Consider the following 13917-nt stretch of genomic DNA (forward strand, 5'->3'; position numbering starts at 1 on the left):
TCTTTGCTCAAGTTATTGACAAATGGGGTCAATTCATGTGACGTAAAAAATTATTCTTATTTTCAGACTACAGAACTTATTTCGTGACGTATTTTTCTTATTTGAAAAAGTGAAAAAAATGTAAGAATGATATATATATATATATATATATATATTTTCATTATTAACGTTATACGAGTTTTTTTTTTTTTAATATGACTAAATATATTGTAGGCAGTGTATGCTTTAAGAAAATAATTTTTATAATCAGTAAATGCCTATTAATCCTAATTTAGACAATAAAAAGATTGGCATTCCATTTCCTTTATGTATATCAACATTAAACATCTGTTTAAAGTATAACATTCACATTTTTAAAGTATAATTCAATGAATGTAAATATTAATTTGGTAACCTTTAGGCACTTATTCATTTACTTGCAATCCACAAAAATGCTTTTATTTTATTATAAAGAAAAGCAATTCGAATAATACTCATTGCTTTCAAGATTAAATGTATATGTATTTTTTTCAAGATAAATGTATATTATATTATCAAGATTAAATGTATATTATATCATTATATTATTTCATTAAAAATATTTTTTAAATAATCAGTCATCAGAAAATAATTATTTTTTTAGCTGTCAATAATAGGACATGACAACTGGTTTATAAATATAATTGCTCATAATATATCCCAAAATTATCCATTATATATATATAACCATTAGCCATTTTTGTTTTGTTTTTAATATTTAACCTTTTCAGATTTATGGTAAAAATTGGAAAATCGATTATTTTTTTTTTCCCTTCCAAAAATTGGACTGGGAAAATCATCTTATCACCATAATAGCTTAAACTTTCGAAATTCATATATTTTGAAACATTTGTTAGCTCAAAAATGAAACAATAATTTGGTTTAAGTATCTTTAACAACAACAATAAAAAAGAACTTTTTAAAAGCAACCTGAAATTTAGCCTTTCTGTATTTTTATTTATTTATTAATTTTTGCAGCTTTGAAAAAGCAATCAGAGCATGCTATGAAATCGATGTTTATTGTTTTTATGTTCCTATTGAATAAGATTACATTTGAGCTCTGAAATATATAAATTCGAGCTGTTAGATAATTAACATAATTTTAAATATATAGTATATTATGCAATTATTATTTGTAGAAATTGTTTTAATTGAAATCTCTTAGAATAATTCTTAATTTTTATAAGTAAATTTCCAGAAATTATCATCAAAAATTTAATTAAATCACTTTAATTTGAGATATATGTATTAACTGCTAACCGCTGTTCACTTTTAGCATCGCAATAACCAAACATATGGAATCATAACAAACCGGTGTAGGAGAAGGTAAGATGCATTTTCTATTGCCATATTAATGTTAATCTTTATTTTATAGTTTTTCTTTAGTTCCCGTGATTGATAAACTATTCATAGAATAATAATAGCCAACCAGATTGGGCAGAGGATTACGTGGTTGTGGTGTTTTGTCCCATACAGTCTTCCAAAAGGAAGCAATATATGAGACAGAATCACAGTAGTGTAACATATTAAAGTAGTAATAATTTTCCAAATCATAATTTTTTTTCACTTTGCTAAAAACGAAGAAGGCTTTCCATGGATAAATAATTTTCAATTAACTGATTTATAAAAAAAAAGAGAGAGAAATCACAATCAATCAAATTTTTCAACAGGATAGGAAAAGTATTCTAATTTTAAAACATTTAGAAATTTAGGAGATTAATAGCCAAATAATTTGATATACTAATTTTATAGGCTACTACTGGATATTATTTAATAATTTCAATGAGTCAGAAGAAGGAAGACTATATTTGATAGAATTAAAGGTAATTATGTGAATACTATAAAATATAGTCTTCCTGTTCCTAAACAAGATTACTAGGATTGAATTTTTCTTCTCAATGCAAGTATCATAAGTTGTTTTATGCTTGTTATGAAAATCTGTTGTTCTTTGTAAAATTAAATTATAAATTTCATTAATGGTTTCATAATTATTTTGAGTCGTAGTAGATCTATATGATAAATTTTTAAACAACTAGCATGCTTGAGGGCAATTCAGGAGAATTTGAATTATTTTTACTTATATTTTAATAAATTTTCAATACTTAAGTAAATTGCCTGCTCATCCTCAAAAAAAAAAAAAAAAATTATCAAAGATGTAATTTTTATTGTAACAAGAATTAATTGCCAAAGATAACATATTAGTCTATTGACTATGTTCTTCAATAATATGTGATTAATCCTATAGATTGGCAAAGACTTGCAATTAATACAAAGTATTTTTTTCATGGAATTCTAGTTGTAAAAGAATTACATTCAAACACATTTGCTAATGGCTGATTAAGGTATTAAACTTTATCATTAGTTTGGATATAATGAGCTAAAATTTAATTAAGTAGGACAATGAGATTTTTCAGTTTATAATTGGGATTTTTTGTATTTTAACATAAAGCTCTAAGCATGCCTTGTCTGATAGTCATTTACAATTTTAATTTGTGAATTTAGAAAAAGTAACTAAAGCATTTCTATCTGTTGGGAATTTTTCCAGGCTTTAAATTTGGAAAGTTTTAAAATATTAATATAAGTTACAAAATTTTTGTTATTTTATAGAAAAGTCAAAACATGCTTTGTTTCATGGCCATTTAAATTGATCAAAAAATTTTTTAACTTATAGTAATTAAAGCCTTTAGTAGTATCAAAATGGGTGCATTTTAAAGTTTTACTTGTGGGAAGTTATGTAATAAATCTAATTTTTTTCTTTTCTTTTCCGTGAAATTGATATACCATAGAATGTTTAACAAATTTGAAAATATCTGAAGTAATACTATGCCAATTATATCGGGGAGTAATTTGATAAATCATTTTTTTGAACACCTAAATGGCCAAATGTTTTCGAATTTAAATATTTTAAGCTCAATAAAAATAATGTTAATATTTGATGCAAAATTTTCTTATTAGTTATTATAATATCTTTGGTAATGGTATCATGGTAACCAGGTCTACAAATATTATAATTTTTTTTATTGAATTTTGGTTTTATTATGAATTTGGTTTTATTGAATTTGGTTTTATTGAATTTGGTTTTATTTTTTATTTGGTTTTATTAATTATTTTATTTATGTTTGAAGATAAGAATAAACCAGATATCTGAGTAACATATCTGCAACAATATTTACAAAACCTTTTTGATAATTTCATAATTTAACTTGCTTAATCTTGAAAATCAACAGAATAGCCTGTCTCAAATTTTCACCTTTCTTAAAACAAACAAAGTCTTTTGGTTAATATAAATAGCAATTATTTTGGTGAAGGTAATAGAATTTATTGGATGCACTAATTATGGCAAGACATTGTATTCTATTATTGCATAATTTTTTTTCATAATCTTATTCTGTAATGATGCTCTGTTAGGGGTGTGATATTGGAAGCATCAGGCTGTTTCTGTTTGGTTCTAGCACTTTTATAATTTTTCAACAAGAATTTGACATGTTACATTATAATTGCACAGTTTCAGAATTGATTTTTTTATTAATATTTCTTTTAATTTTTCGAATATACTTAGACACTCATTAGTTGAATGAAATTAAAATAGAATTAGATTAGAATTTATAGAATATCTTTGTTGAGCATAATCAGGATTAAATTTACTGTAAATATTTATACTTAACTTATGAAATCTTGAAGTTCTCTTACAATAATGACTAGTTTCAATTTTTAAAAAAATAGTTTCCTTGTTAGCATTGATATTAATAACTTTTCCTAACTCAATTTCATAACCTAGGAGTTAATTTTTGTTTAAACACATTTACACAAACACATTTAAATAGTTTCAATTTAATATCTCATTTTAAAAAAGAAATCAAAGATAGTTTTAGATACTTTCAGGGAAAGAGTGCACAATATTATCATCAGCATAATTAGAAAATAAATAAATAAATATAATAATTTTTTTTTGTAGTTGGTTAATATTCTTTGAATGAACCTATGTTAGACAGCAAAAGCTACTTTAAAATCATATGATAATCTGAACCCCACATATAAGCCAAAAATTGTGCAGAAATTTTTTTAAATATTTTTACAGTGAATAAGTACATGTTAATAGTTAAAAGCTTAATTTAAAGAGATAATGATTTAGTATCCGATTTTTATTGAGCAACAATTTTTCTGAAATCTTTGCACAAGTCGAGAATTTTTATTTTAATAATATTTAAACTAATGTTATTGGTATGGAATATGGACTATTGCTTTCTTTTATCAAACAAGCTTTCAATAATTTCACAGCCTAGTTTTTAATTTCTTGCTCTTCAGTAGAAGAAGTATGCTAAGTTTTCAACCTTGGCTGGTAAATCAAAACTGATACTATTTTTTTCAAGTACTACTTTGAGTTTATATACATAATACTCATTCTTAGCAAAAATATTATCACATTTTTATATTTTTCCTTTTAACTCTTACTTTAATTCTCATTTATTCTCTTTCAAAAATCTTAAGTAAGAAAATTTTACTCTCAGTAAGTAGTGGGAGGGGATATTTTTATTTTCAGAAACATGCAATGAATATGTTTGTTTCTTCATCATTTTCAAGCGTGTTTAGATTTTTATTTTATTTTGATAAATAATTTGAATATTGCAATCTATAGTAAGATTATATTTTGGCAACTATAATAGATATAGTATAAGATAACATGATTTAGAAAATATTAGTCACACTTTTTGTTGACCTAATTTTAGGTATAATGAGCATGTACTTTGTAGGCTTAGTATACATTGCTGAAAATGGAGAATTTTTCATTTTGAGATGATGTTCTCCCACAAAATTAATGATAGAAATTGTCAGGCTAGATCTGGCATATATTTTTGGGATTTTTTTTAAAAATAAAGATCTACTTTTTTTATACCATTTTTTTTATGAGAATGTGTTTGATAATTGTCAATTTGATATTTTAATCTTTTCACGAGTCAATATTAAGTAGAATTTATTTTGCTACAGATACAAAAGGGCAGGTATTACCCCAAAATAAGAAATTTGAATTCCTTTGTTTTAGCTGAGCTGGCAAGAAGAAGGCAACTATTTGTTTTGAAAAGGCATATTAGCTTTTTGAAAAAACATGGAATTTTATATGGTGAAGGATCTTATTTGAGTTTATTTGGTTGAAAATTACCAGTTTAGCAAGGACAATGACTATCTGAATGCGAGTTTAAATTTTTATTTACAATAAAGCCTGATTTTCCCCCTTTTCTTATTAGGTTTTTGTATTTTTATCCCTACTGGCATAAACTTTCCTGGGGAATTATGTGGGAGATTTTTAAAATGAAGTTATCTCAGATTGGTGGATAAACCTTCTATTGACATTTCTAATACTATGAGTGCTGATAACCCTGTTTACCTAAATTTAGTTTTTCATGGGAAATGATTAGCCATACCTTCTCCATCCTTTAAAGTTTGCTGCGAGAAATCAATTAAACTTGTTGATTTGATGCAATATGTTTTTTGTTTGTGAAGCAAATGAATTCATTCCAATGTTGAATTTTGTTATGTGAATTTACATACTCATTTAGGATATATTACATGCAATTTTTAAATAATTGGAAATATGTATAAATTTCCAATTTTTGTTAAATCTAAATTATATTACTGTCATTTATTATTTTTTTAACCATAAGCATATATGCACAGTTATCTAAAACTTTATTTAATTCCTCAAAACCTTCCTTTTTTCTAATCTTAATTTATTATTCATGTTAATTTTTATTTCAATTGTTTAATGAAGATTCTTTTCGTCTGTAATGTATGTTTTTTTATGTGAATTGAAAAAAAATTTTACAGTCTGCAAATGCATGCTCTTATTGAATTTATTACAGGCATTTTAGTAAAAATTCTTCTTTAATACATTTCTGTGAATTGCGATAGCTTTTAGGTGAGAGCCTTTCACAATTTTGGTCTACTATATTCTAAAGTTCGATATAATATAACAATCTCTATATTGTTCTAGCTTTGATTATCATTCCCTTAATTAAAAAGAAATGAATGTACATTGATTTAGTGTAAAATGCAGTAAAATCGTTAAAAGATTATTTTGAAAACCAAGGATGGCGAAATAGCATTTGTAACTCGTTATTTCATTTAATAATGTTTGTTCTCCTAAATTACTTTTTTTTTTTTTTGCTCTTTTTAATAAGATCTGGCACTGTCTGTTTCTATACTATTTTTTTTTATCTGCTTAATCTCGGTACTAGTAATTTAGAATATCAAGAACATATTAAAGAAGCTACTTTTAAGTAGGCCATTTCCTTACAAATAGGTATACAGGCCGTTATATCAAATTTTGAACAAAATCCGTTCAGAGGAAGTCTGTCTGTCCAGTTCTTCGAATATAATTTAACATAACTGCAAAACGAAGAGGACTTAATAGATATAATTCGATACACAGAATTAACATCTGTAGCTCTGTAGAAGAATCTTAAAGCTGTAGACACCTGTCAAATTCTGAGTGAGATCCAACAAGGGATTGATCGCCTGTTTTTCTGTACTTTTAGAAACATGTAAATGCGATTACTGAAAAATGCAATGACTTAAATATATTAAATTTGGTATGTGATTTTATGACTATAAGTGTATTTTTGTGTCAAATTTTGTATTTCAATTGTTTGGAGAGAAAAAAAAGTCATCTAAAACACAAATTAGATTTTCGAATACTATTAACCGCATGCCAGGGATTCATCGCCAAAAAATTCGCCAAGGATGACATGATAGATTCAATAAATATGTTAAGTTCACGCCAAAGGTTAGTGTTTCATATCTATTGTGCATAAATGTATCTATGTAAGGCTTTCTCAGAGATAAAACTTTTATTAAAGTAAATGCGAGAAAGTTTTAAGGAGATAGTAATAAATGTATTTAATTTCTTTTCGCCAGCAAAAATGCTTTATATAATGGCAAATGAGCGAAGCGACACCTAGTGATCCCTAAAGAAAATTGTAATGTGATTTTGGGGGTTGGTGAGTGGGAGCGAGCTGGGAATATATTCCTTAGTTTTTAAGAATTTTTAATAGAAAAGTTTTTTTTTTTTTTTTTTATGCTTTAGCTTATTGTAAACGATGTCAACCAATGCGCTTATCATCAGTGTACAAACTGTAATGTAAGTGCATGAAAATATGTTTTTTATTTATAAACTTTTTTACTGCTGTTCGTATGTTTACTTTGATATCACCAAAATCCTATTCATGTAAAACTCGTTAATTTAAAGAACTTCTTATCAAAGCTGAAAAAATAAGGTTCTCGATATGAACGTTAATTACTAAAATTTAGTGGATTTAAATAACTTTTCGACGGTCAAATGTAGATCATTGTAGGGAACTTCACAGGAATGTGTGTAATCTCGTTTTGTATAATTTACAAAATTCTTAATGTTCATTTTCAAAGAAACAAGGAAAAAACTTGCGAATTACTGTTTAACATATTTATTAATAAATTAAAACCATCGTTCAGGCGCAAGGCAGATCCTCATCGCGAGCACAACACTAGAGACAGAATTATTGCAAATAAATTTCTGACTTCATGAAGGTTTTCTAAAAGGACGTGACATCATATGAAATTTTCTAAAAGGATAATCAGATCTTGGTCCCTAGAATTCGTGCATTTTCTGGAAACTTTCTTTTTCTTTCGCCAAATTCGCTGGCAAATTTATTCCAATTAGCTTTTACCCGAGACTTCGTACGCGTGGAAATAGATTGGAATTTATAGCATCAATGGCTTTATCTTTTGTTACTCCTGCGCATGCGCGAATTTTTAACGCCAATTAGAGCAACACAAGTGTATGAATTTTCTACGCCAGTTGGGGTAACGCAATATAGATTATAAATTGTTAATTTTCTTTATTCTGTTTTATTTTAATTCAAAAGTTCTTGAGAATGAATCCGAAAGATCAATCAATTAATTAACAATGTTTAATTTTAAATGTATCGAACACTAAGAAAATAAACAGAATCGTTTGAAATAATAGTAAAAATCATGTTAAGCCTAATCTCATTGGCGTGGGGGGAAAAAACCCTGATGCTTTACTCATTTGGCGATTTTTGGCGGGAGAGTTAGTTTTTAATTAATAAACAATTAACCACTCAATTAAACGGAATAAATAGTAGCCTATGTCCTATTCCAGATTTAAATCTACCTCTGTGCTAAATTTCATCTAATTCCGTTCTGACGTGATTGACTAACATACATCCATCCATCCATCCATCCATCCAACTTTCACATTTATAATAGTAGTATAGATGTTGGGAATTTTTAACCTAGCATCCATTAAGAACATCATTATATCTTTCTTTTCAGCAAAAAGACTAACATTATGGGAAAGAAATATCATAGATTCTTAACAATATTTATAGTACAATTTATAATTCCATTTAACATTTGGTTTTATATGACTGTCGGGTTAAAAATCGTACGGCCAAGATGTTGTTTATGTGATTGAAACATACAATGTGAATGAATAGTTCTTGTTGTTAACTAATATTTTTTTCTTTATTTTTAGGAATTGGTAAAAGAACTGGACCTAGTAATGAGAGCGAATTTATTCGCTTTTAATATAATGGAAGAAAGGAGGAGTTATCCGGAGAATATGGCGACATGGAAAGCGACAATTATCGGAGAAATTGTAACCTAAAACCCTACTGAAACATGGGTTGTTATTTGCATTGGTCTTTCCATCTTCCCAATCTTATTATTTTGCTGTCTATGTTTTTTTGCCTATCGACAACATTTGAGACTTCTGTGGAGTAACGTGAATTTGAATCCTTCTCGGCCTGGAGTCCATTGGAGCAACATGAATCCGTATCCTTCTCAGCCTGCAGGGCAATCGAGCAACGTGAATCCGTATCTTTCTCAGCCTGCAGGGCAATCGAGCAACGTGAATCCGTATCTTTCTCAGCCTGCAGGGCAATCGAGCAACGTGAATCCGTATCTTTCTCAGCCTGCAGGGCAATCGAGCAACGTGAATCCGTATCTTTCTGAGCCTGCAGAACAATCGAGCAACGTGAATCCGTATCTTTCTGAGCCTGCAGAACAATCGAGCAACGTGAATCCGTATCTTTCTGAGCCTACAGAACAATCGAGCAACGTGAATCCGTATCTTTCTGAGCCTGCAGAACAATCGAGCAACGTGAATCCGTATCTTTCTCAGCCTGCAGAACAATCGAGCAACGTGAATCCATATCTTTCTGAGCCTGCAGAACAATCGAGCAACGTGAATCCGTATCTTTCTCAGCCTGCAGAACAATCGAGCAACGTGAATCCGTATCTTTCTCAGCCTGCAGGGCAATCGAGCAACATGAATCCGTATCTTTCTCAGCCTCCAGGGCAATCGAGCATCGTGAATCCGTATCCTTCTCAACCTGCAGGGCAATCGAGCAACGTGAATCCGTATCTTTCTCAGTCTGTAAGCCAATGGAGCAATGTGGATACGAATCCCTCTCGGCCTGTACTGCCCACATCACCTCCAGTGCGTCAGGAAAACTTCCCAACAACTGTTGATGGCCATGATGTCCCTCTCAGCGACCCAGCAGTTACAGAGCAAGAGACTATGACGGCGAACGTTAGTGGTAACAAATTTAATCGATATTTTAGATTAAAGGCGAAAAAACCTCCTCCAGATTATTTGACAGTATTATGTCAAGGGAAGCTCAGTCCATAGAATTGACGACAGCTTAAAATCAGGGACCTAGCTAACGTAAATGGCTTGCTTTTACGCACCGTAATGCTTATGGCTAATCATTTCCTTAAATGACACTTTGTATTTAAAAGTGATATAAAGCAACATTTTGTCCTTATGGTCCTCACTGGATTTGTGAATTCTATCAATGGCGTGACAAGAATAATTGTCAAGAGGTTCTATAAATGGTGTAACAAGGAACCTCCTAGTATTATATGGCATGTAAAGACGAAAGACTATGACAACTAGCGTTAGTAGCAGTAATAAGACTATGACAACTAGCGTTAGTAGCTTAAATCGTTTTTCAAGAGTGGTTAAAGGAAAAAGAAAAAAAAAGTCAGTAACACCTCTTCCAGATTAAATGACTATGGCTCCTTTCAAGTGAAGCTAGACTATCCTTAGAATTGGCTACTGCATGTTATCATTGGCCTATCTAACGTAAATAGCTTGCTCTTATGTGCCGTAATGCTTATGGCTAATCATTTCCTTAATGAAACTTATTGTTTAAATGCAATATGAAAGGACATTTTGTCCTTACTGGAATTGATGAAAATTTCAGTGGCATAGCAAGGGTAATCGTCATCCAGATCATTATCTTTGCTGTCCAGAATATTCAGGATATATGATCTCCTAGTCTTATTTGGCATATAAAGACAGAAGACTATAACAGCTACCGTTAGTGACAGCTTAATCGTTTTCCAAGAGTGGTTAAAGGGGGGAAAAAAGTCAGTAACACCTCCTCCGGATTTAATAACAGTGGCACTTTTGAAGCTAGTTTTTATCCACAGAATTGGCAACTGCTTGTTATAAAGGCACAACAACAACAACAAAAAATGGTTTGTTCTTACGAGCCGTAATGTTTATTTCTATTCGTTTCCTTAATTATACTTAGTATTTAAAAGTGATATAGAAGAACATATTATCCTCACTGGTTTGCTGAAAAATTCAGTGGCATAGCAAGGGTAATTGTCACCGGTATCATTATATTTGCTGACCGGAATGTTCAGGGTATATGATCTCCTAGTCTTATTTGACATTTAAAAATGTAAGAAAAGGACTATTATTGTTTTTTCTGGCAGCCACTAAATTCGATGTTCGTGGCATTTATATTCTATTGTCTGCAGTTTCTTCGGCATTATTTTTTACGTGATTTTGATTAGATATTCAAGGATTAAGTGCTAAATTGAGATAGATATTGTATCTCACGTTATTTATTTTACATTTAAGGCTTCAAGCCTTAAAAATTGACTGATATTTTATGAGATCATTTAAAAACAACATGCCAAATACCAAAATAATATATTTATTTATAAAAAAAGTTATTTTTTATAAATACCTAACCAAATTCAAAGTGTTTTAAAAGTTCAATCACAAAAACCATTTGAAATACGATAAGTTTGATTGATTTTAAAGAAATAAAAGGTGAAATCTAAATTGAACAAAAGAAAATACCTCAAATATTTCTTACCTTAGAACTAGGAGGAAAGGATATAGTCTAAAATACTTCCTATTTTATGACTACAGTATTAATTTTAAAATGAATGTATTTGTTGCCAAATAAATTATCCTTTTTTGAGAATTACTATTCATATTAAGTAATTCAGAATTAAAAAAAAACATTCCATTAAATTTTTTAATGGAAGCAAGCACCATTGTGATAAAACAAAAACTCACGAATAAACAATGAATTATTTGGGTATTTGGCAGCTTAGAGCTTATTAAAATTTAATTACATTTTTATGATTAAAGGATGAGTTTTTTTTTTTTTCTTAAGCACAATATTATTTTTTATCTTTTAAAATAAACATTACATTATTTATTATATTTAATATATCATTGTTATGCATTTATTTTGAATTCTTGATAACTGTTATTTTGTATGTATCTTTATTTAGCTGTAATGTTCTCGTGATATATGTATATATTTCATAGCTAAGCTACTAGGAACCAATTCCAAAATGCAGATTTTAAAGTAATGATATTTTGACAAAAGCAGAGAAAATTTTGATTTTGAAATTCCATTGTTGTTTGATTCAAATGAAAAAAATTCTGAGATTGTTTCATTCCAAATTTATTATTACATTATGTGTGCTCTATTCTCCAATGAATTGCAATTGATTCGCTTTGGTTTGGTAGACTAAATTCATTTCGTAGTTTTAAATAATGAATCACAAGTCCATGAAATGATAATTCATGCCTAGCTCATAGTTGCATCGATTTGTATTATAAAATATTTTTTTTTAATTCCATGAGATCAAATACAGAATATATTTAAATCAGTCTCTCATACGGTGCCAAATGAAATCAAGTTTATTTATTAAAAAATTATTTTTAGTTACAAAAATTCAAAAAAAAAATTATTCAGAATTTTTATATGAATTAAAAATTTTTAAAACGAATGGTGTTTGAAGTACAGTAAATCCCCGATTATTTGCGAAGTTGTCAGTGGCGCAACCGAATATAATCCAATAAAGGACTGAAAAAGGACACATCAAAACGAATTTTTTTAACAGTTTTTATTTACTTAGAGAGCTTATTTATTTATTCATAATTTTATATGTAAAAGATTTTTTTAACAAATTTTTTTTTACAATTTTTTAACAATTTTTAAAGTAACAAATTTTTTTACTTTTTTTACAAAAAAAAAAAAGTCAGTTGGTTTTGTGTTAAAAGCGCCGTTTTATTTTATCTGGGACTAACCGCCTTTGGCGACTAGTTGGTTCGTCGAGATTAATGGTTGCTAAAGTTTTCAATTAAAAATTTTATGTAAAGTGAAATAGATTATTGTAAAATAAATTAAAAAAAATTTTTAATATTGTTAAATTATTCGCTTGAATTGGCATTTGGTTCGCCAAGAATGTTAATTATATTTATTTTCATATAAAACGCTTATATATAACTTATGTTCATGATTCCATCAAATTGTCCGATATTAAAACATTTTTATCTTAATTGTCTTTAATGTGTACATGAATTCTTCTAATCGAAACTGACCCATCACATCATAAAATTAGCAATAGATAGTTAGTTAGTTATATTAATGTCCTGTTTAAAGCAACACTAGGACTATTTTGGGACGTACCTCGTCATTTTGAACTTCGGTCAGATGACGAGGACACCTGAGCTGGCACCCCCCTCTCCGCACCACATCATCCAAATTAGCAATAGAATGTCGATATTTGAAATGAATATAATATATAATATATAAAATTATATATTATATAATTTTTGAAAAAAATAGTATAAATCTAAGCAAGTAAAAAGGTGTAAGCAAAATGCGTCCATTTTTCTTAATTTTTAATCATTTAAAATTCTGTTTTAAGTTTTTAAAAATTGCTGCTGGAAGAACATTTCTATTCACCTAAGTACACCTGTGCCATATTTTTTATTTATAGGTTTAACAACCAACACAGATATGCGTATTCTTTATTATTAGTGATGTTACTTTTTTTTTTTTTTTACCATTATAATTTAGAGATGAAGAATATGGTTACCACGTAAAGCTACCCGCAGATAATCGAGGATTCACTGTGTGTCGAAAAATTATGACTAGTGTATGTGAAGCCAAAGCATCTGCAATTTGTGTACAGCTTTATTTGTTGTAATAAAAGCTTTCTTAATGTCTTGAAAAGAAATGTGTGATTTTTTTTAATTGCCAACACTAAATAAAAACATTCTGCAATGACAGATGTAACTATGAATACGAATCAACATCTGTTAACTGATTTGGATTGTTTTGTTATGTCAGACACTTTTCCAAAAATGCAATGCGCACAATGGATTACTGAATTACATGGACGCAAAATATTTGATACCTTACATATGAACATGAATGGATTTCAATAAACGAACAAAAAAATATTGATTCTTAATTTTTTAAAAAATTGTTTTGAAGCATGAAGTTTAGAGTATACGAAAATCGAGTTTGTGCGTTAAACAATTTTTCTCAATCGATTGAAAAAAAGATTTGAAAGAAAGAAACTACACTTCTAGTGACAAAATCCCATATCAAAAGTAGTATATTCAAACCATTGTGTTTTTTAATTATAGCGTTTACATATTTCTGAAAGTACAGACTGACAAATGGTCAACCCGTCATTAGATTTGGCTCAAAATGTGTCGGGTGTCTCCACTATATACGCTAAAACTGTGTACCGAATTTTATATGCCTAGTTCTCTTCGTTTTGTAATTA

At 28.6% G+C, this 13917-nt stretch overlaps 1 protein-coding gene across 1 annotated transcript; it reads left to right on the top strand.

Annotated features, from left to right (window-relative positions):
* The first annotated feature begins 1287 nt into the window (after nucleotides 1–1287).
* LOC129969350 (uncharacterized) lies at nucleotides 1288–13337 on the top strand. Its single transcript, XM_056083890.1, has 2 exons — nucleotides 1288–1344; nucleotides 8549–13337. Exon 2 carries the CDS (start codon nucleotides 8840–8842, stop codon nucleotides 9704–9706), a length of 867 nt encoding a protein of 288 aa, XP_055939865.1. The 5' UTR covers nucleotides 1288–1344; nucleotides 8549–8839; the 3' UTR covers nucleotides 9707–13337.
* The last annotated feature ends 580 nt before the right edge of the window (nucleotides 13338–13917 follow it).

The sequence above is a fragment of the Argiope bruennichi genome, chromosome 5 (assembly GCF_947563725.1).
Source record: "Argiope bruennichi chromosome 5, qqArgBrue1.1, whole genome shotgun sequence".
Classification (NCBI taxonomy): Eukaryota; Metazoa; Arthropoda; class Arachnida; order Araneae; family Araneidae; genus Argiope; species Argiope bruennichi.

Excerpts from the sequence above, each read along its gene's own strand:
- LOC129969350 (XM_056083890.1), top strand. The coding sequence starts at position 8,840 with ATGAATCCGTATCCTTCTCAGCCTGCAGGGCAATCGAGCAACGTGAAT.